Source organism: Mustela putorius, unplaced genomic scaffold (assembly GCF_011764305.1).
Source record: "Mustela putorius furo isolate JIRA1106 unplaced genomic scaffold, ASM1176430v1.1 tig00000868_pilon_pilon_pilon, whole genome shotgun sequence".
NCBI lineage: Eukaryota > Metazoa > Chordata > Mammalia > Carnivora > Mustelidae > Mustela > Mustela putorius.
In genome coordinates, this window is record NW_025421502.1 from 1,219,769 (window position 1) to 1,244,550 (window position 24,782).

Consider the following 24,782-nt stretch of genomic DNA (forward strand, 5'->3'; position numbering starts at 1 on the left):
ATTAACAAATTTTCTTAAGAGACCGTGAAAACTTTACATTAGTTTTAAGTTCTCAAATCAAGTTTCTATTATGTTAATAACTTCATTGTTTGAGTTTTAAGAAATACCGGTATCAAAATAGTAAATGTTTATGTTCATATTTATGTTAAAAATGTAAGGATACAAAAGTAATTATACAGTGTGACCTCGTTTTTTTTTTTTTGAATAGGCAGTAATTTGGTTTTTATTTTATTTAAAATCAATTAGCCAACATAACGTACATCATTTGTTTCAGATACAGAGTTCAGTAATTCATCAGTTGCATATAACACTCAGAATTTCAGACCCAGAAAAACTCCTGACTTTGGCTCTTCTGCATGGATTTCACCATCTAACTCCTCCATCTGGGACACAGATCTGCCCCCAGAACACTCTAGACTAAGAAATGAGACTCTGAATATCTTGAATATAATTTAAAAAGTCATTGATACAGTGGAAAAAAACACTTACTTTGACTCAGAACTGAATTTGAATTTCTAGCTGTTGTATTTAACCCAGTAAATTGAAACAACCCTCAGTTTGTTTCCTACAGTTAAGAGTTTCTTGTGATTATTTTCCTCTCTGATGATTTCCCATTTTGTTTTCCTTCCCCTGTGGTCCTCTGCCCTGTTTCTTATGTTCCACATATGAGTGAAACCATATGATAATTTTGCTCAGCCTAATACCCTCTAGTTCCATCCACATCAATCTGAATGGTTAGAGTTCATCCTTTTATATGGCTGAGTAATATCCCATTATAGACGTGCCACATTTTCTTTATCCATTCATCTGTTGATGGACCTCTCAACTCTTTCCATAGTTTGGCTATAGTGGACATTGCTGCTATGAACACTGGGGAGCAGGTGCCTCTTTGAATCACTACATTTGTATCTATGGGGTAATTACCTAGTAGTGCAAAAATCTGACAAACATAATCTGACAAACATAATTGTAGGATACCTTCATTTTTAACTTCTTTTTTCTCTTTTTTTTGTGACTTTGTGCATGATTTTTAATTTTTTTTAATTAATTTTTTATTTTTTATAAACATATATTTTTATCCCCAGGGGTACAGGTCTGTGAATCACCAGGTTTACACACTTCACATTTTTTCTCTTTTTTTAATTTTATTTTATTTCTTTTCAGTGTTCCAAAATTTATTGTTTATGTACCACACCCAGTGCTCCATGCAATACGTGCCCTCCATAATACCCACCACCAAGCTCACCCAATCCCCCGCCCCCCTCCCCACCAAAACCCTCAGTTTTGTTTCTCAGAGTCCACAGTCTCTCATGGTTCATCTCCTCTGGTTTCCCCCATCTCAGTTCTCCTCTCCACCTCCTAATATCCTCCGTGTTAAAAAATAAGTAGAAAAAGATTTAAAAGAAAAATACCAAAATGTTTCCACTTGTTAGCTCTTGATAATGATCTTTGTGTTTGTTTTGCTTTGTTTTTGAGATTCATATATCACTAGTCTGTGTTTTTTTTCACTTATTCAATAAGCATATAGTTATTTTTCTAATCAGAAAAAAATTAACAAACTTCATGAGTCAAATTTAAACTCAATTTTAGACTCTCATGTAAGAATATTTTTAAGAATAAAAAAATCATCTCTGAGCCTATTTCCCCTGTGCAGGCAATCAGGAAGAGAATTATCAGCTATTAATCTTAAAACAAAAATAAATTATTTCAAATGAAGTCTGTTTATTCATTTCTCACAATGAATGCTAGTAATCCTAAACAGTGTCAGTGACAAAGTACCCCTAAATTCTAAACCAAACAACTATCTGCACTTGGGGCTATCTTATCTACTCCAACTCATCCGCACCCCCAGCCACATTGCCTTCAATGTATTTAGACTATGGTCATTTCTTTTTATTATTATTAAAGCAAAACAAAATAGGATTTACGTACCAGTAATAAGAAGAATAACAAAAATCTGACAAACATCATCTTCAAACCAATATGAAATATTCATTGAAACCACTTTTAACTTTATGTTTTACAGGGACTGAAGAGGAAGATGAAGGAGATGACCTTTTGCTTAGGTCTGTAGATGAGTTCTGGTGGTTTCCTCATATGTGGAGCCATATGCAGCCTCATCTCTTCCACAATGAGTCATCTTTGGTTGAACAGATGATTCTCAACAAGGAATTTGCACTGGTGAGCATATTTTATTGCAATATTTTTCAAACTATGAGTTGTGATGTATCAGTGTATTATAAAATCAATTTACTGGGTTAAATACAACAGAGATAAGACAGACAATATCAGAAAGTGCATCACACATATTAGGGTACATATTGCTTTGTGTTATTTTGTTTTAGGCCTGTGTGTCTATATGTATAGGACCATTATGTATTATTATAAAATGTATTTCAAAAAGTAGGTCATTGTCAATTACAATCTTGTTTTATGGAAGAATTATTCTTTTACCTATGAGGAGGAAATCTAGTACTTTCACCATTGTATTCCTAATGCATTATAATTACATCTCAAAAAGCATTTATTGTGAGGAGAAATGAATGGATGCATGAACTGAATCATTAGAGCAATGATTGAGAACCAGCGGTTCTCAAACTGCAGCATGTATCCTTTTCACCTTAGAGATTTTTTAAAACACAGACTGCTGGGTCCAATTCTCAAATTTCGGATTCAATAGATTCCCAGAAAGGCCTGAGAATTTGCATGTCTACCCAATTATCAGATGGCCCATAGGCCAAATCCGGTCTGTGGCTTCCTTTTTCTGGTCCCTGAGCTAAGATACTTTTGATTTTCAGGTTTTTTGTTTGTTTGTTTGCTTGTTTTTTACATTTTTAAATGATCAACTAACAATCAAAGGCACAATAATACTTTGTGAAACAGAAATTATATAAAATTCAAATTGTAATGTACAGAAATACAATGTTGTTGGAACCCTACCACATTCTGACTTTTATATATTGTCCACACGTTGCTGCTTTTGCACTCCAGCAGAGTTGAGTAGTTGCAAAAGAGAACACATATGGCCCACAAAGCCTAAAATATTTACCTTTACTGAAAAAGTTTGCCCACCCTGCCCATATTAGGAAAATCATGCATCCCTCTAACAACCTAAGGAAAAACATTTCTTTTTCCCCATAAAAATGCTCAGAAGCCCATTCTCACATCTTCACACAGTGGCAATAGATAGTCATACCTAAAGACCCTGGGCCCCAGTTAAAACCTATCTTAAAATAAGCAGTTTTCATTTAAAATAAAGAATTAGTTTGCACTGCATGGTTGTTAATGTTTCATTTTTTGGTTTGTTTTGTTTTTTCAAGTCACATTAGGAGACATAGACCTAAGACCAAATGAACACTGTGTTGTTTTATTAAATCATGCCTAGTTATTATATTAATGGCTCACCATTCTTTCCACGTCTAAATCCCCAGACCTGTGTCAGATCTGTGCACAGGATCCTTACAAATAAGTGTGAATAGCACAAAAAGCAATTAAGATCATGGGCACAGGCCCTGGAATGCCTGTGTTTGAATCCCAACCTTCCATCAATGGCAGCTTGATCTTGAACAGAAGTTACTTACCCTGTGTCTCAGTCTCCCCATCCATAGCAAGGAGGAGAATAGTAACAACTTCCTCAGAGGATACATATTTGAGGATTGATACATATTTGAAGATGCATGCTTAGAGCAGTGCCTGCAGTACAGTAAGCACTCAATAGGTGTTAACCAATTATGATCTTCCAAAATCCAGACAAGTACACAGTTATGTTTTGCTTTACAAAAGCCATTTTTTTTTAATACAGATTTACAAGAAGTCGATCTTCACTTAATTTTCAAGGAATGTCTAATAAAATTCGTACTACTTCATAGCACTGTAAAATTAAGTAAATATTCCCTTTTCAAAAATCAAACTTACCTTGGGTAAGCATGCTGAATTCTCTCTTTGCAGTTACCTTGGCAATAAACTGTTTATCTTTTGACTTAACCACCCCCCCCATCTCACTTTCACTGTGAAGGCTTGCTTTTTAAACATGTGGGTTATATTTCGTAATGGTTGATTTCACCTGTTTGTATAATTTCTTTTTTTAAAAAGCCATGCCATAAGCACTGGGAAAGACTCAGATGTAATTGCTTTGTAATGAAATGTTGAAAGCTATTTAGAGTTCACTCCAAGCAATTACATTTGTTTAGTCACTGTGGCTAGATGCTAGACTGAAGCCTATAAATACATTTTGTAAAAATAATCTTATTATATGTTACATAGGCAAAATATTACAACTAAAATGAAGTCTGTTAAACACACATACTGAAATGACATTGTTCTTTTCCTTCTGGAGTTCACCTCGATGAAACTTCTCAGGACTCTACAAGCACTGACATTCAAAACCCATCTTTAGCTGTAAACATGACAATAAGCGTGTTGTCCAGGGAGACAGGGAATGGTTTTCCTGTTAATTTATTATCTTTCCACATCTGGATGACACTTCAAGATCATCAACGGTATGGAGATGGGATAGGATGGAAGCACTACATGAGATATCAGCAGGTTATATTTTAGTCCTGACTTCAAGTAACAAGTTCTAATACAGGCAGCATCTCATATAATGTCTTCATGCCTCTGTTTTCTCCCCTGAAATAGTAATGATTTCCTTGTTCATTTTCTTAAGCACAATGTTTTTAGATAATTAATTTATATCAGCTCATCTGTCAACTAAAAGCACTGGACCAGAAAATCCACTGATCAATTCCATTTCTAAAACTCTGTGATCATTGACAACATCAGTCCACAAATTTGCAATGACCAACTTGAAATACTCATCTAGTTGCAACTAAAGCAATTACGGAAAGAGATTTTCAAACTAAATGACCAATTTAAACTGAAAAAAAAAATCAAAAGTGTTCAAATCTCTTTTTATTATTATTATTATTTTTGTATTCCAACCTGATATTCCTTGGTATGACCTTGGCTGTCAGATGGGTTATTATCAAAAGCATAATTATTCTCACACTTAGAAAAGTGACTCAAATGACATATTAAATAGTTTTATATTGATGTTTCAAAAGCATTTAAATAATCAAAATGGTTTTATTTTTAGTGTTTGCCCAGTTCTGTAGGGATAGAGTTCATTTTCTGTGGTAATATGCCTAAAAATCAAGAAAGAAATATATTGCAACACTGCTTCTTTACTGTTTCATCATTTTAGAAGAGCTTTTATTACTGTAAAGCATTCTTTTTATCAGTAACATTTTTTATTGAAGTATAGTTTGCAGTATTGTATTAGTTTCAGGTATACAATATAATGATTCAATGAGTCTATACATTATTCAGTGCTCATCACAACAAGTGTACTCTTCATTCCCTGTATCTATTTCATCCACCCTCCTGCCCACCTTCCCTCTGGCAACCACCTGTCTGTTGCATTTAAGAGTCTGGTTTGCTTTTGTTTTTGTTTTTTGTTTTATGCTTTTGTTTTTCTTTTTATTACTTTGCTCATTGTTTTTGTTTCTTAAATCCTTCACATGAGTGACATCATATGGTATTTGTCATTTTTGTCCTGATTTATTTCACTTAGTATTTTACCCACTAGTTTATCCCTGTTGTTGCATATGACAGGATCCCATTCTTTTCTATGGCTGAGTCCATTGTGTATATACATCCTCCTTATTCATTCATCTATGGGTCGATACTTGGGTTGCTTCTGTATCTTGGCTATTATAAATAATTCTGCAATAAACATAAGGGTACCTGTATAGGGGTACCTATATATATTTTGTATTAGTGTTTTCATATTCCTTGGGTAAACACCCAGTAGCAGAATTGCTAAATCATATGATATTTCTATTTTTAGTTTTTTGAGGCGACTTCATACTATTTTCCACAGTGGCTGCACTAATTTATATTCTCGCCAATGATGCATGAGGGTTCCTTTTTCTCTACATCATTGCCAATGCTTGTTATTTCTTGTCTTTTTTATTCAAACCATTCTTACAGTTGTGAAGTGATATCACATCATGGTTTTGATTTGTATTTCTCTGATTATTAATAATGTTGAGTATCTTTTCATGTGTCTGTTGGTCATTTGTGTCTTTTTTGGAGAACTGTCTATTCAGGTACTCTGCCCATTGTTTAATCAGATGGATTCTCTGGTGTCGGGTTGTATAAATTCTCAATATATTTTGGATATTAACCCCTTATCAGATAGCTCATTTGCAAATACCTTCTTCCATTCAGCAGGTCGCCTTGTTGTTTTGTTGATTTCCCTTTCCTGTGCAGAAGCTTTTTATTTTCCTGTAATCACAAAGGTATAATTTTGTTTTTGTTTCCCTAGCCTGAGGAGACATATCTAAAAAAGAAAAAAAAAAAAACATTTCTATGGCTGATGTCAAAAAATACTGTCTATGTTTTCTTCTAGGAGTCTTATAGTTTCAGATTTCACATTTAAAACATTAATCGATTTTGAGTTTATTTTTGTGTATGGTATATGAAAGTGGTCCAGTTTCATTCTTTTGCATATAGCTTCCAGTTTTCCTAACACCATTTGTTGAAGAGACTATCTTTTTTCTCATTGCATTTTTTGTGCCCTTTGTTTTAGATTAATTGATCATATAATTGTGGGTTTATTTCTGTGAACCTTAATCTGTTCTATCAATCTATGTGTCTATTTTTGTGCCAATATGATACTGTTTTGATCACTACAGTTTTGTGGTATATTTTAAAATTTGGGATTATGACACCTCCAGCTTTGTTTTTCTTTTTCAGGATTGTTTTGGCTAGCTGTAATCTTTTGTGGTTCCATATAAATTTGGGATTATTTGTCCTAGTTCTATGAAAAATGTCATTAGTATTTTCACAGGCATTGCATTAAATCTATAGATTGCTTTCGGTAGGATGGATATTTTAACAATATTGGTCCTTCCAATCCATGAGCATCTTTCCATTTGTGTCATCTTCCATTTCTTTTGTCAGAATTTTATAGTTTTTATAATACAGATGCCACATATCCTTGTTTAGGTTTATTCTTAGGTATTTTATGCTTTTGGTGCAATTATAAATGGTATTATTTTCTCAATTTCTATTTCTACTACTTCCTTATTAGTGCAAAGAAACTCAACATTTTTTTGTATATTAATTTTGTAATTGTAATTCTGTAATTTGTACTTTACTCAAATCAAGTGTAAGTTCTAATAGTTTTCAAATCACTATTATTACTAAATAATGCCCATTCATGCATGTGGTGTGAATGCATGTATGTATATATAGGAAGTTATATGTATGTACATGCTTAATCCATGAACATATGTGTATGCAGTGTATGAATGTGTTTATGTGTGCTTATATATCTGTATTCATGCTTAGATGCTTACATGATACACATGCTTACATGAACATATATGCCATGTGAGTGTCTGTATGCTTGTGCAGAGTTGATTGATAACTATAGTTAGTTGAATGGTAAGTGTTGTCAACCAAGATGTGTTAACTATAAGATACTAAGTTTGTATGGCAGTAGGGTGGGGAAAAATATATTTTGATTCTTTCTTTTAGTAAACCATATCTTTTCGCTTTTATTCTGTTGCTTGACCATCTCACTAACTAGAAACAATGCTTCTAGTTGTCTGACAACAGACAAACAAAACTCAAGAGAATGGGGAACATTGGTTAACATTAAATTGCCCAATGGAAATGTTTCCAAAAATCATTCCTTACTTAACCCATACCTCTTTTTCAAACCTAGAGAGCAAGAGTGCCTGTGGCACAAGCCAGGATTATTTATTTTTCTTCCACAATAGATTTGTGGGGGAAAAAGAAATTAAGAAATATTGTTTTGTTGTTTGAAGTTTTGTATACAGACTCATTAACATTTTCAAATGAATGAGCCCCTTCAGTTCACTGACAGTAGTAGTAGACCATAAATATCCTGAAGGAAAACAAAACAAAACAAAACAAACAAATAAACTTGTCTTCAATGATAACTTTTCAATAACTATGTGTTTTTCTTGAGATTTTGTTAAAGAATCATTCATCTTATTTATGAGTAAATAAGAATTCTTGAAGTAAAGGCATAGGTTTTTATTTATTTATTTATTTATTTATTTTTTAAAGATTTTATTTATTTTATTAGAGAGAAAGGGGGAGAGAGCAAGCACAGGCAGACAGAATGGCAGGCAGAGGCAGAGGGAGAAGCAGGCTCCCCGCCGAGCAAGGAGCCCGATGTGGGACTCGATCCCAGGACGCTGGGATCATGACCTGAGCCGAAGGCAGCTGCTCAACCAACTGAGCCACCCAGGCGTCCCCATAGGTTTTTATTTTTATTTGTTTATTTATTTATTAAAGATTTTATTTATTTATTTGAGAGAGAGCACATGAGCAAGTGGAGAGAGAAGAGGAAAAGGGAGAAGCAGACTCCCCACTGAGCTGGGACCTGATGCAAGGCTTGATCCCAGGACCCCGAGTTTGTGACCTGAGCCTAAAGCAGACACATAACCGACTGAGCCCCCAGGAACCCTAAGGGTTAAGTTTTTAAATTCTATTTTTAAAGTGCTCCACATATTTATGGATTTGGTATATATTTTTTTATAATTAGACAACTTTTCTGATAAGAAAAATGCTGACATTTAAACTGTTCTCATAAAAACTCAAACTCATCAAAGAGTAGTGATAGAAAATCTTTAAATATCACTTATGTAGAGGTTTTAATTAAAAAATAAAGGGAGTGTTGGGACCCCTTGGTGGCCCAGTCAGTTAAGCATTGGCCTTTGTCTCAGGTCATGATCTCAGAGTCCTGGGATCGAGTCCCGCATTGGGCTCTCTGCTCATCTGCCTGCTTCTCCTTCTGCCTCTGCCTACTGCTCCTCCTGCTTGTGCTTGTGCTCTGAAAATAAATAGATAAAATCTTAAAAATAAAGAAATAAATAAAAAACAAAAGGGGTGTCATATTGGAATTCACGGCCCAAAGATAGAAAACTGAGGGAGCTGCCTTTCAATAGCTGCTATGTCTGTATCTTTACTAAATGATGCATATATACACTTACACTGTACAACAGATACAAGATATCAAAAACCTTGATAATTATAGTTAAAAGGGTATTTCAAAGATAGAAAATGTAGAGAAGTAAGAATATTTAAAAAAAAATAAAATTGTGACCAAATATTGACTTAATGAAAGTTCACTAGATAGTAAATAATGTATTTTGAAAGTTCAGTAATGAACAAGGTATTCTGTGCACTCAGCAGAATAGACACTTACATAAGCATGAAGGATTTGATTGAAATGTGAAGAAGCAAAACACCAAAGCATAGATAATTGTGAAACATTTTTGGCAATTGTGTGAACTTTTGAGAGATCTTGAACTTTTTAACCTAATCTCAGAAATGAGATCCCATCATTTTTACCATACCCTACTCATTAGAAGATAGTCATTAGGTAAGTACATCATCAAAGGGAGGAGAATTCAACAAGATAGTGAATACCAATAGGCAGAAATCACTGGAAGTCATTATGGAAACTTGCCTTCACATCTAACTAGAAATAAGAGACATAGGGACTCCTGTATGATAAAAGCCACATTTATTCTATCATTAATTTGAAAAATATTTGCATATGAACTAAAACATTAAACTCCAAAACTTTAGTCTGAAGTTAATGCCAGTTACATCCCACTGAGCCAAAAGCATTGATTTATCTAACACTTCTCTTTCTCTCATCCAGTCCATTGCATTTAGTTGAAAATATATTGAGAGTCATTGAATTCTTATCACCTATACTACTAACTACTTAGCCTAAGTTATAGTTGTATCTTTTTTATCAGCTTTATAGCTGTTGATATTAACATATCATATAATTCATCCGTATAAACTTTAGTAATTTTTAGTATATTCACAGATTTGTGCAAACGTCACCAAAATGAATTTTAAAGCATCTTTATCATCTCCAAAAATGTCTGTACCCATCAGTAGTCATTCCCCTTTCTCCAACTCCCTCAGTTGTAGGAAATAATTAATATACTTTCCATTTCTATATATTTGCTTATTTTGAACATTTTATTTTATGGAATCATAAAATATGTGTGTGGTCTTTTATGATTAGCTTTTTTCATTTAGCATAGTGTTTTGAAGTTAATATATGTTGTAGCTTATATCAGTACTTTATTCCTTTTTATATCCAAGTAATATTCCATTGCTATATTTATGTTATATTTTATTTATCCATTCATCAGTTGATAGACATGTTTCTACCTTTTGGCTATTATTTATAATACTGCTACAAACATTCACTTACAAGTTTTTGTATGGACATATATTCTCACTTATCTTTATATTTACCTAGGAGTGGAACTGTTGAGTCATATAGTATGTCTATTTTTATCATTTTGAAAAACTGCCAGTCTGTTTCTAAATTGTCTGTACCACTTAACATTCCCACCAGCAAGGCATGAGGATTCTAATTACTTCACATTCTTGTCAATCCTTGTTATTAACTGTCTTTTCTATTATAGCCATCTTAGTGGGTACAAAGTACACAAATTATGTTGTGACTTGCATTTCCCTAATGGTAATGATGTTACCATGATGTTGTTTCTTTTTCATATGCCTTTTAGCTGTCATATATCTTAATTGGAGAAATATCTATTCAATCTTTTTCCATTGTTTTAGTTGGGTTAGTGGCCTTTTGTTACTTACTTGCAAGAAATCTTTGTGTATTCTTTATACAAATACTTTATCAGACTTATGATTTGCAAAAATTTTCTTCAAATGTGGATTGTCTTTTCACTTTCTGAACTGTGTCTTTTGAAGAATAAAAGTTTAACTTTAATAAGGTCCAATTTATCTTTCCTTTTTTTAAATATTTTTATTTTTTTTTTTTGGTCTCTTGTACTTTTTGTGTCAACCCTAAAAAGGCTTTGCCTAATCCAAGGTCATAAAAGTGTACTCCTATTTTTGCTTCTGTAAGTTACAGAGTATGAACTCTTATGTGTAGTTCTGTGATGCATTTTGTTAATTCTTTTGTGAAGTACAGTTCCATTCTTTCACTTGTGGATACCCGGTTGTACCTGCATTATTTGCTGAAAAGACTATTCTTTCCCCAACCAAACTGTCTTGGTATTTCTATCAAAAGTAAATTGACTTTAAATGTAAAGAAGTATTTCTAGACTCTTAGTTCTATTATTTGTCTCTATGCTTGCCCTTGTGCTAGATCTCATCATCTTGATTACTATATACTCACAGTAAGTTTTGATATTGGGAATTGTGAGTCCTCCAACTTCATTTTTCTCTTTCAAAATTGTTTTGTTTATTCTGGGTCCTTTACAGTTTCATAAGAAGTTTAGAATCAGCTTATCAATTTCTGCACAATGGCTAGCTAGGATATTGACAGGATAGCACTGAATCCACAGATTAATTTGGGAAATGCTCCCATCTTAGCAATATTTAGTCTTTTGATCTATGTACAAGAGCTGTTTTTCCTGAGGTGCCTGGGTGGCTCAGTGGATTATGCCTCTGCCTTTGGCTCAGGTCATGATCTCAGGGTCCTAGGATCGAGCCCAGCATTGGGCTCTTGGCTCAGCTGAAAGCCTGCTTCCCCCTCTCTTTGCCTGCCTCTCTGCCTACCTGTGATCTCTGTCTGTCTAATAAATAAATAGAATCTTTTTTAAAAAAAAAAAAAGAGCTATTTTTCCATTTATTTGTCTTCCTTAGTTTTTTTCAACAATATTTTCTATTTTCAGAATCCATGTTCCACATTTTTATTAAATACATTCCCAAGTATTGTATTCTTTTTTATGCCATTGTGAATGGAATTGTTACTTAATTTCACTTTCACATCATTTATTTTTATTTAGAGAAATGCAATTGATTTTTGTATATAGAACTTATAACCTTCAAATTTGCTGAATTCAATTACTGTTCTGGAGTTATTTTAGTAGATTCTTCAGGATTGTTTATATATAAGATCTTATCATTTATAAATAGAGATAGTTTCACTACTTTTCTAATCTGGATACATTTTATATCATTTTCTTGTCCAGTTTCTGTGGTGAGAACCTCCCATATAATGTTGAATAGAAATTGCAAGCACAAGAATCCTTGTCTTATTCCTGAGCTTAGAAGAGAAGCATCCAGTCTTTCACCACATAGCATGATGCTACTTAGAGGTTTTTCATAGATACCCATTATCAAGTTGAAGTTCTGAGGTCTATTCCTACCTAGTTGGGTATTTTTATTATTAAAGAATGTTGGCATCTTCGGGGCGCCTGGGTGGCTCAGTGGATTAAAGAATGTTGGCATCTTCATACATTTTGAGGGAGGTCTATTCAGTTGGTTATGTTTTTTCCTTTGTTTTGTTGACATAATGTATTATAATAATCAGTTTTTAGGTATTAAACTAACCTTACATTCTTGTGATAAATCTCAGTTAGTCCTGGTGTGTAATGTTTTTTATATGTTGCTGAATTTAATCGTTAGTACTTTGCTGGAGATTTTGCATGTGCATTTGTAGAGATATTGTTTGTGGTTTTCTTTTATTATGATATTTTTTTCTGGTTTTGGTGGTAGGCTAATACTAGCCTCACAGAATTAGTTGAGAAATGGTCTCTCCTCTTCTGTGTTTTGAAAGGATCTGTCCATGATTGGTATTAATTCTTCACATGTTTGATAGAACTCACCAGTGAAATTTCCTGGCCTGGCTTTTAATAATTTAAAGCTTTTAAATTATTACATCAGTCTCTACTTGTTATACGTCTATTTGGATTTCCTATTTCTACTTGAATCAGTTTTAGTATTTCATGTGTTTCTATGAATTTATCCATTTCACCTAAGTTACCTAATTTTTTGCCATAGAATGTTCATAATATCCCTTATGGCTCTTTTGATTTTTATAAAATTAGCAGTGTTGTCTTTTTTTATTTCCTGATTTTACCAGTTTGAAACCCCATTAATTACTAGCAGCATGCTCCTTGGTTTTTCACTGCCTTAAGGTGCAGACTTTACCATAGTCTGAATTAATACAGTGCATTCCTTTTCGCAGAAAGTAGTCTTTGAGGTAGGTCTGTGAGACTTTTTCCAACCACAGGAGTGTTCTTAGCTATCCCTTTCCTTGGTTCTCTCCAATAAACTTCTTGTTTGGTCTATTATTAGCTTATTGTGAATTTTAATTAAAATAACAGCAGCCTCCTCTAAATTGTTTCCCATCAAAATCTCTATTGTTTTCAAGGGTGACCTTAGGCTTGAACTTTTCCATACTCTGTCCCAAATAATATCACTTCCCTTGGAGAGAATTTAGGAGCTCTCTCTTTCTATGACTTCCATCTCCTCCTAAGGAAAATTTTTGCACCCACTGCTCTGGAGTCGAAGTGGGAACAATGACCTCTTTCTCTCAAAGTGACAAGATTTATGAGCAGGGTGGTAGATTGGGATGGTAGACTCTGCTCTTCTCAGCTCAGCTTTCCTGGCTTAAAACGACCACCCTACAACTGAGCTGGAACAAGGACAAATCATGGTTTCAGTATTATTGGTCTCTGGCATCTGAGATACAACTGAGGAAGAGAGCTCTAGATCTCTTAGTTGCTCTTGCCTAAAGTAGAACTTCTGTGCACAGAGCTAGGGGAATGAGAAATCCTCAAGGCCTGCCACTTCCAGGGAGGATCACAGCTTTAGACTGAATCCAAGGAGAGAGAAACCCCTGTGTTTCTGGCTGCACTGTCCTGGGGTAGGAATTTTGTCATTCTAAACTGAGGCAAGTGGGGAAGGGTGTGGGTACATGGTTCAGTTGGTATATATTTTCACTGTTCTTACTAATCTTCTAATCATCATAGATTTTCTTGAATAATGTTTCTTCATTTGCTGTACACTTTTAGTTCATTTTTCCAGAGATTTTAAATGGTTAGGGTTTTTTAAAAATTTAGTTATTTGAGTGAGGAAGAGAGAAGATGAGTGGGGGGAGGGGCAGAGGAAGAGGGAGAAACAGACTTCCCCACTGAGCAGAGAGAGTCTGTCAACTCGGGTCCATCTCAGGACCCTGAGATCATGACCTGAGCTGAAGACAGACGCTTAACCAACTCAGCCACCCAGATACCCCTAAATGGTTGTTTTTAAAATAATTTTTGTAAGTTATGGTTGTCAGAATTGTCCAGAAGTCGGAATTCTACCATCACATCTTGACTAATTTACAATAGCGCCCCACTAGTGTCCAGTTCCACTCTTGAGCCTATTGAATCTATTCTCATCAAAGCAGCTATAGTGGCCTGTTAACTTCTAATTTGGATCCTGTCGCATTTTATCTCAAAGCCCTCCAAACTACCTTAAAATAGCCCTTAAGGCCTTCACACTGACCCCTTGCTTCCCGTGCTCCGTGTTCCCATCTGATACTTTAATGGCTGGTACTTGGAAGTCTCCAGTAACTTCCCCTGATGTGCTAGAATTTCTAGACTGTGTTTTCAAATTAAAACCCACTGTGGCTTTGAAATCATTTGTTAAATCTACTATGTCTGGGTTTTTTTGTAACAGTACTTTAAATCCTAAAGCAGGGTAGGCAAAAAGTATTTTTAAGTTTTAAAGAGCATTAAATAATGAAATCAAATATTAATGGCATTTCCTTGGAAGAAAGAGCAGTAAAAATTCTCTAAATGTGTAGTAAATGGAATATTCGTTATGATCTTGAATATATATAATAATACTTATTGGAAACCTCTGATGAGCAAAATGGTCTTAGGAAGGAAGAAAATAATAAAATCACAGTGGGAAGGTTATAGAAGAGCAGCCAGGAAACTAAAAACTCTCTTATATGAGCATATAAATGATTTTGTTACTGAATGCAGAGTATTTATTTACAGATAGCATTTTATAACAGTTTAAAAGTATTTCTGTATATACACCATGTGGTCAGTAGAGATATCTCTTCATCACTATAACTATTAATTATTTTTTCTCTTTATGCTAAATATGCATACATTTCTCATATATTATTCAAAAACATCATTTATAGGCACAATTTATGTATCACCATGTTCCTTTACCATGACAATAGTTTGTCCATCGTAATTCTTTTTTTTTTTAAGATTTTATTTATTTATTTGACAGACAGAGATCACAAGTAGGCAGAGAGGCAGGCAGAGAGAGAAGGGGATGCAGGTTCCCTGCTGAGCAGAGATCCCGATGTGGGGCTCCATCCCAGGACTCTGGGATTATGACCTGAGCTGAAGGCAGAGGCCACTGAGCCACCCAGGTGCCCTGTCCATTGTAATTCTTTATACTTTCTTATTAATACTCGTGTGTTTTATCTGCGATACTCAAAATCACACACCTATAGATTCAATCTTCAATATATGCTGTATCAAGATGGAATATGTGTATTACAATGTGAGATTTATCCATTTGTCATTGAAAACCTTTAGAATCTGGGTGATTTATTATTTTAACCATTTCAGAGAGTAACTTTCTAAAATATGTAACATTGCTTTCAAATTAATAAATGCATCATGTCTCATTTTTCACAAAGATTAAATGTTTTCACTGTTTATACAAATGATTTTATTGTGCTCTCAGAGTCTTCTGAGAATATGTGAACTATTTCCTCTTAAACTGTGTTCTTAAATTTTTTGAATTTTTGCATCTACTTTTTCAAGTTTTCCAAGTTATGGTTTATAAGATTGAGAACTTTCTCTTCTAGCCATTATCATGTTATCTAAGTATAGCAGCAGAGTCCCATTTTATTAAAATGAATAGGTCAAACTAGGCAACCGTTGAGGTCTGTGCTATCTCTAAAATTCTATAAATCTGAGTTGCTTAAGCTTGGAAATCAGATACAGCAAGCTTCTTACCCTTGTTTCCAAAGTGATAGTTAAAGCATTCGATTTCACAAATGAGAAAACTGAGCTCCTGTGTAAATGGTCCAACTGTGAACCCATACACCACTTTGGGGTTCCTAATCCAGTAATCTGTCAATTGTACCGTATACCGCCCCAAGCAAAAGTTAATGATCTCTGGGAAAACCCAGTAGGCAAAAGGAACCAACTCATGAGCCCTGTTTTTCTAGTGTTCTTTTTTAAACCATAGTCCAGATAATTAAGGTAATATGTAAATGATTTCTGCAAAGTGAAAAATTGTTGAAGAACATAGACTTTTCTTTCTGTATTGAGAGAAGTAGATGTTATTGATAAAAACTTAAAAGGTTAACACGGAAAACTGAAGTGTGCAAGTCGTATAATGATCAGCTTATTACATAATTAGTGAAAATATTTTTATTTTTCTTTCAGCTACCCATTTCCAGGAGATTTTTTACCCCTTTTACAAGTGGAATGATGTTGTTTAATAAAGTCCTTAGCTAACTTATTCAAGCAGTCTCTAAGGTTTTCACCAATTCCTACTTTCACCAAACCTACAATATGAAGAATAGCATAAACTTTTTGCCTGAAAATTAAAATTGGTATTTCATTAGCTATTATTATTCATTCTGCTTAGCAATGGATTTAGAGGGGAAAAAATGGCTTTTGTTGTCATGTGTTGTATCATGGTAAGTCTTTGACTTGCTGGTATGGTATTGGCAGGTAGATGAAAGAATTTCCCTTAGAAAATCTCTGTAATACATATTTATCTATTCAATTTTCCTAGCTGAGGGCAACATCAGACCCACCTATCCCCCAAATTCTTATTTTAGTTGCAACATCTTTTTTCTATCAAGGAGCTATTTTATTTCTGAACATATTTAACTTCAAAGGAATAAATGCCACCTACAAAATTAACTTTAATATTAAGCAGCAATAATTGAAGGAAATGAACTATGCCTATTATTCAAAATGTTTTAAGTGTAAATCTATCAAGGCTTGCATCTATCTCTTTTGAACACCTTGTTATCATTACTTTTGGTTAATATAAAACCTTGGAAGTCATTCCTTCTACTTTATGGTTTTTATGCATTTAAATATTCTTTTAAGATTAACTAGAGGATCTAATTCTTTTCAAGTGCCGATATATAAAACAATTGAAGCAGAGGATTTCCCCCTAGGAGATAAGCTGATAAATGCTTAAAGTAGTTATTAATATTTAATATACTTGCTTTAAGGCAAATAAATATTTCTTGTAAATATTAAGTTTTGTTTATAATATATAGAAGAGTAAACTGTGCCCAAAATACAGAAGACAAAGTTATGTTGCTCTGAAGAAAACAAAACCCTAGCTATTTTTACACACACAAATCTTTCGTGACATGAGTTTACCCTGCGCAGGCCACTGCCTAATTGTTCGGTGTATTAGATAAGCCCAGGCCTTGGGCTTCAGACCTATCTTAATTCAAATTCCATCTTTGTCAGTTATTAAATGGGTGACCTTAGCAAGCAACTTAAAATTCATGTGCTTTTTATTTTCAAATATGTAAAATGGGGTAATAGTAGTTTGTACCTCAGAGGTTTTTGTGAGGATTACATGATATACATGTTTGTGTATGTCTAATGCTTAGCAAAGCATTTGGCAATTAAGTGTTTCAAAAAATATTTGTCATCATTGTCATCATCATGGCTACCATCATTTCACCATATTTCTTCCAGAAACATATGATCATTCCTTTTGAAATAAAAGATTGGTGGTAACCACCAAATGAGTTTCTCAAGGTTATGTGATATGCAAGTTGGGGACAGATACAAGATATTTTCATTTATTTCTCCATCTATCCATAATTGAAAACTGAATATGATCACTAATTTTTAATAATTAAAAGAGACTAGTATCTTACCAAACATTCTAAGAAAAATGAACATGGATGATAAAAGTTGTATTTTTTTTAATTTCTTTTTTAAAGATTTTATTTATTTGTCAAAGAGAGAGACACAAGCAGGGAGAGCTGCAGAGGGAAGGGAGAAACAGGCTTCCTGCTGAGCAAGAAGCCCAATATGGGACTCTATTCCAGGACCCCAGGATCATGACCTGAGCCAAAGGCAGACACCTAACCTACTGAGCTACCCAGGCATCACCAAAAGTTTTATTTTTAAAGAAATAAGTGAAAACAATTAGAAAGCATTGATTCATGTATATGTGAACTCTTGACTCTGAAATTATTGCTTTCCAATTATGTTAAAAAATGTTCAGATACTTCTTCCAGTGTGAAAAAGTAACTCTCTCTTTCCTTCACTCATTTGCTCCTTCCTATCTTACTTCCTTTTTTTTTTTTACAAATAACACAAAAATACTAGTTTTTCTTTCCTCTCTTCTTTTCTTTCTTCCTTTTTCTCAACAGACAATTTATGAATATGTATTATCTGCTAAGTATTTACTTGATATCAGGGATGTGGAAATGAATGAGATGCTGCTTATTCTCAGGGATTTTACTTAAGTGTAATAAGATAGTCTTTTGTGGTTTTTGACAAAAATGTACAGAGCTTTATATAGACACAAAGGAGACACTGGTTAGTTATAAAGGGAAGTAAAATTTTTAAAAAACAGGACAAACCATTGAGATAACATGAGTGAAAACTGAGTGTTGCTGAGGCAGAAGACAGGACAGGAGCACCTAGACAGAAAGACAATGTGCAAAGAGCACAAGATAGTGCCCAAATAAAGTGTTCCACTCTCCTAGTAAAATTTATATAGTTTCAGCAGTGACCTATCAGTGGGTCTGGAAACTACTGTCTCTGGGATTTGGCCTGCAGTCTGTTTTTATATGGCTGGTGCACTAAAGATTGTTTTTACATTTTTAAAGGATTGTAAAAAAACAGACAAACAAACGAACAAAGAAAAATGTATGACAGAGGCATTATGTTGCTGGCAGGGTCCAAAATATTCACCACATAGCCCTTCAGAGTGAAAGTTTGTCAAACTGTGGCCCACACATATAATGATCCAGAGGAAAGTATATCGTATTGCAATCATAATGCTGAACAGTATTCCATGAATTTGTAATTAACACACATATATCCATCAGGGATTATCGGTAATCTCTTGTGTCCTTGAACGTATGAAATTTGTAGAACGTAAAATACATTTCTGGTAATTCTTACCCTTATGAGTTTCCAAAAGGAGCATAAAATGTTGAGAAAAGGAAGAAGAAATTGATTTGGTGTCAGAGAAAGCTTTGAGTTGGGAATTAGGAGATGAGCCTGAGTAGCTCCTGTGGGGCCAGAATATGCAGAAATTTTATACTCCAGGCCTCAGGGCCTCAGCGACCTAAATCCAACCGCATGACCACCTTTGCATAGAACTCTGTCTACCATTTGAAATACTAATTCTCCAGATTTTTCTATCATCTCCCAATGTTCCTAATTAATGTACTCTAATTCATTGCTCTTCTCTAGCCGTCTAGCTCATTATTCTTGTGTGTCTTTTGTACATAAGATTAGGAAGTGAACCGCTCAGCAATAGGGCATGGGAATTCCCATTTCAGGGAACAGATGTCTTTAGTCCTTGGTTGTCACTTCTAAATGAATACTTAGTACCCATTTTTTTACATCTTCCTTTCAGAATGAACCCAAAGTTTGCTTGTGGAGCCAAGTGTCTGGGTAAAGGACTGATTCTTCATCTTTTATTTCAGATAGGAGACTACTAACATATTTCTGGCCGTGGATATAAGAATAAATGGTGGTATGAGGCTCCAGGAAAGCAGGTTAGATACAGCTGATGCTCTCCCTCCTACCCTTTGCTCCTTTGTTTTGCCTTGTGTTTGGTCCTATTGGCTGAACTAAGGTGGCATCTTAAAACTATGAAGGAAAGGTTGAGAGAATAAGAGAGCACACTTCTGGCATTCTTGAACCTCTGAACCCATTGCTTATCTCCCAAATTCCCATTACTTAAGTAACCTCATCTCCTTATTAAGCCACTGCTTTTTGTTTTCACTTTTGTCTTTCTGGCACAGGATTTGAGCAAAACAGTAGTTTTGTGAGTAGCTTCTTAGGATGGTCAATAATAGCATAATTAACTTTCACTGATAGATTTTAATTTAACTGCTTCACTGACCAAACTTGTTTTTAATTATTAAATGACTGAAATAACCAAGAGCCAAGATTTTCAAGGTTTTTGTTTGTTTGTTTGTTTGTTTTTTTACTTAACTCCTGCTGTGTCCAGTAAACCCTATTCAAATTGGATAATCCATCAAAGGTGATTGTTACCACATATTTTTCTTTTCTTTTTTCTCTTTTGCCTTTTTCAGTTTGAAAAATCCTTTCAGCTTGGTAGTTTCTTTCATACTTTATCCATAGTGGCTGAACATTTTCATCATTCCATGATTACCTCTTTCTAGTTGACACCTCAGTCCCCTGCAGTCATATCTGCAGTCACTTGAGCAATATGGGAATGGGAGAAATTGCTTCCAAGCATGTTGACAGTGGAGAGAGGTAAAGCTGATTGATAATACAGGAGAATTAGAGTGCTTGAAGTCAGGTTGTTTTGAGATGAGAACTGCATCAATGCTTTGATTTCCAAATATGATACCCTTTTAACATGAAGATAATAAAATGGAAATATAATATTTTGTATGATTTTAATCTGAAACATGTCAATATATCTACAGAAAAGCATAACAATGTAATCATCTGTATAGGCAGTTACTCATGTGATCATAATTTAAGGGTTTTTTATTAATATATAGGTGCCAATTATTAACATAAACTTACTTTTTGTCTAATGAAGTTTAACCTATTTCACAGGTAGTAGAGGCTCCCTAATACCAGAAACAATCAGAGATATGAATATTCTAACTCTTTGAGAAGGCACTGGATGTCACAGAAGGATTTTAAAATGCAATAAGACCCTGTATTTTGGGGTTGGGGAGGGAATTGACAACCTGAGGAATGGCACATGCCTATACCAAATGTTTAACACATTTTTCCATAAATGCATTAAGTTGATATTAAGAGGAAAATGACTCCTAAGAGAAATATCAGCTGTACTAGAAAATAATACTAAAAATATATTCCATTGCTCAGAGAAAGTAATAGTTTATGCAAATCTATATCTGCAAAGTAATGTGTTTAAATTACTGATTCCAACCCATCAGCTATATAATTGTGTAAGCACCCAAAAGGTTTGGAAATGTGTTCAAAATCATAAAATCAAGGGCATTCAAGCCAGCCTTAAAAAGTGCAGGTTGCCCTCTTCAATATATCTACTTCAAAAATACACACACACACACACACACACACACACACATGCACACACACACACACATCCCCTAACCAACCCACCTAAAGTAATGCTTTATTCCATGAACATAGGCAAGTGGAGGATAAAGTAATAATAATAATAATAAGTATATATAAATAATAAATAATAATAATAAATATTTAAAAATAGCTAATATATAGTGTGTATACATTCTTTAGGTATTAAGAATGAAGAGAAGATATGACAAGATAAATTAGGCATAGCTGAGATAAAATTACAAATGAAACATATTGTGAAGGTAGTATAATTTGTATTCATCAAAATTATTTCGAGTACCTTCTTTTTGCATGTGTCTTACAGTAACTATAGAAATGGTGACATAATGGGATGGATAGTACTATTTTTGTTTCCATCTGACTCTTAACACATCTTAGAATCTTTAATGTTATCATTTCTTTCACGGTAAGGGCATTGTGAGAAGCTCTAAATACTTAATATGTGGTACTGTTTCTCTTGTTACTAAATTAAATTTGGAACCAAATCTTTCCATGTAGCAGAGGCAACAGTGAGGGAGAAAAGTACTGAAGTGCAGTCTGGTGTTCCATGAGATATTCTCATACCACATCTCTGCCATCCTCCCCTCTTCTCAGGTTCTTGCTTTCTGTCTTATTCTGCTTATTTCAAGAGCCAAACAGCATAAGCATTCCCCTTGAATACATCCTGAACTCCTTTGTACTTCTTGGTTCATCATACAGCAAAGCCTCTGCCTTACTTGAATCCAAATCTCCACCTAGTCTATGCCAGTACCCCTGAAACTAAATGTTTGGCTGGGGCCAACATTTGACTTTTCCCACTGTAAAACCATGACCACCGACCTCAGGCAGACCCCCAAAGCTTCCCAGAAGTTATACTGCAAGGCCTCACTTCGTTCATCATCCTGCTCTATAGGATGTTGCCTCCTCTCTGCGAACTGCCCCACCTCTCCCCCGATCCTCACTCTCAGCTGATGATCTTACTTCACTGAAAAAAAAAAAAAATCAATAAATTAGAAGGTAAATTCCAGGGGCACCTAGGTGGCTCAATTGAGTAAGCCTCTTCCTTGGGCTGCGGTCATGATCCTAGGGTGTTGGGGTCGAGCCCTGTGTCACAGTCACTGTTCAGTGAAGAGTCTGCTTATCCCTCTTCCTTTGCTCATGCACTTTCTCTCACTTGCACTCTGTCTCTCAAAATAAATATGTAAAATCTTAAAAAAAGGGGGGGGGAAACTTCCACATTACTACTTCCATTACTATATCTACCCCTTCAACATGATGATAACAAAATGAAAATACAGTAATAGGTATGATTTTAATGTAGTCACAAAAAATATATATAATCATAATAATTTTTACAGAGTTACTTAGTGGCCATAATTATTTACTAAAAGTTTTTGAAATATATTGGTACCACTTATTAACATAAACTGTTTTAATAATGACATATATACAAACTGTGGACTGGCATCCCGTGAGGGAAGCACGCATTCTTGGCTTCTGCCTTGAAATGATGAATAAAACAACTAGAAACACAAAGACCAAATTCTCCACTTTACACCCAATCCCACCCCATTCCAAGTATTTAAGAGCATTATTCCAGCAATTGTCCCCTTTCTGTACAAACATCCTGCTATTACTCCCATCTTTAGGTAATCCTTCCCTTAAGGCTCCCTCCAGCTACAACACCTTTTCTAGACTCTCCATTTTAGTGAAACTTCTTGAAACAGTTGTTAATACTCACTGTCTCCATCACAGGCCCTCATATTCTCTCTTAAATTCATTCCAATGTGTTTTCCCTTTACCTATCTGTCTGAACTCATCCAGTTCACCAGTGCACATCCAATAATAAAACTAATGTGCAGTTCTTAGTTTCTCATTTTATTTCATCAGTTAGCAGCACTCAACATTCAGACTCTTTGATCACTTTCTGCAGTTGGCTCTCCTTTAGTTGTGGATTCCTGATATTCCTCTAATCTCACTTGAGATAACTCCAGTATCTCCAGATACATATTCCAGTATATATCCTGGATTTCTTCTCTTCTCCCTGACTTTGTAGTGTTAAATACCCCAAGATCTGTCAGACTTCTCTATTTTTGCATTCATTCTGTTGATGATCCTAATGAGTCTTATGACTCTAAATAAAATTTATATTATGTATTATTAACTCACAAGTTTAGATCTCCAGCTGAACTCTCTCCTCTGAATCCTAAACATATTTATTTGACGTCCTACCTAACATATCCAATGGATGTCTGAAGTCAAACATATGTCCTATCTTTCTCCCCAAAACCTGCTTAATTTTTAACTTTCCAGTCTCACTTGATAGAAACCCTATCCTGAAAGTTGAGTATTTCTCTTGTGTCTTCTACTCAATCAGTCATCCAATCCTGTGGCTGCACTATATATCCAGGACCTAAAGGATCCACACCTATTCCTTCTCTGCAGTGATGCTGCATTAGAGAGTTTCTATGAAAGCATGATCAATATGAACAGTGCCCCCAGGAGTTGTTCAGTATATAACTCGTAAGGTTATTTGCAGCAACCCTGACTCTTGACGTCACCTCCTGTGACTCTCCCCCTTTAATAATTCTTCTCCAAAAAAACAACTGAATTCTTATTCTTCCTACAAAATACCTGAGGAGATGTTAACTCAGAGAAATGTATGTACTGTCACCTCTTTCCCAAGTTATCTGGATGGCTTAATTCCTCACAACTTCAGACCTCGATTCAAAACATTACCTTTTCTAGGACCCCTCCTGAATAATCTATTTACTTCTGCAACCCATACCCCCTCAAACCTCCCTTTTTCTCTGCTTTATTTCCCTCCATAGCTCTTAGCATCTTCTAATATATTGTGTATCTTACCTACTTATTTTGTGTAATCCTGGTCTCATCCCATTAAAATATGTGCTTCCTGATGGCTAAGATCTGCCTGTTGTGTTGACTGATATATATCCAGCAACTAGAATGGTTTCTAATACATCATGTATGTAATAAATATGTATTGTATAAAGAAAATCAATGAACATTTTGTCAATAAAGAATTCTAACCACAAAAATTAACAATGCAAATGCCTAATCAACTATGTTTCATACAATGAGAATGAAGACTTTAATTTTTCTGTTAGTTCCATCTAGGCAACAAAGTAGACCTTCAGCAGGATCAAGAATATTAAAGGGATGAGTCTCAATTGCTCAAAATAGCTCTTGTTAGGATCAGAAAGTTCACACTAAAGAAGCAACACCATTGCTATGCTATTTCTTTTTCAAAAGAAATATTCATTTGTAACACAGAGCTCTCCAGAGATTTGTCACCATTTACTAGGCTTCAGTCCAAAAAGTGTCAGGATTGACCCAGCCAATTTCCAGGGTCACACAGTCATTGCTTTTATCACTTATGAAAACAGAAGACAATTTCAGTTCCCAAAACACAGTGGAAAATCAATAATCCTAGGGTCATTCTCAAAGTTGACAATATGATTCCAAGTCCTTATTAAAAGGAAAAATAGATAATGAGATCTATTTTCTTTCTAGTGCTGCTCCCTAGAAGTTGTGTACATAGGAGTGCAAATCAGTAGTTTAAGTTCAACAGGATACTGTTTAATGCATTATACCTTTTCTGAAGAAAAAGTATATTCATATATGCAGTCATTTTATTTTCCTTTTATA

At 34.5% G+C, this 24,782-nt stretch overlaps 1 protein-coding gene across 1 annotated transcript in view; it reads left to right on the top strand.

Moving 5' to 3' along the window:
• Positions 1–24,782, top strand: part of LOC101692992 (N-deacetylase and N-sulfotransferase 4) — a 138,733-nt gene that overhangs the window by 15,296 nt on the left and 98,655 nt on the right. Inside the window, exon 2 of the mRNA XM_004748022.2 lies at positions 2,027–2,181. Coding sequence (XP_004748079.2) covers positions 2,027–2,181 — 155 coding nt within the window. The remainder of the gene's footprint in view (positions 1–2,026; positions 2,182–24,782) is intronic.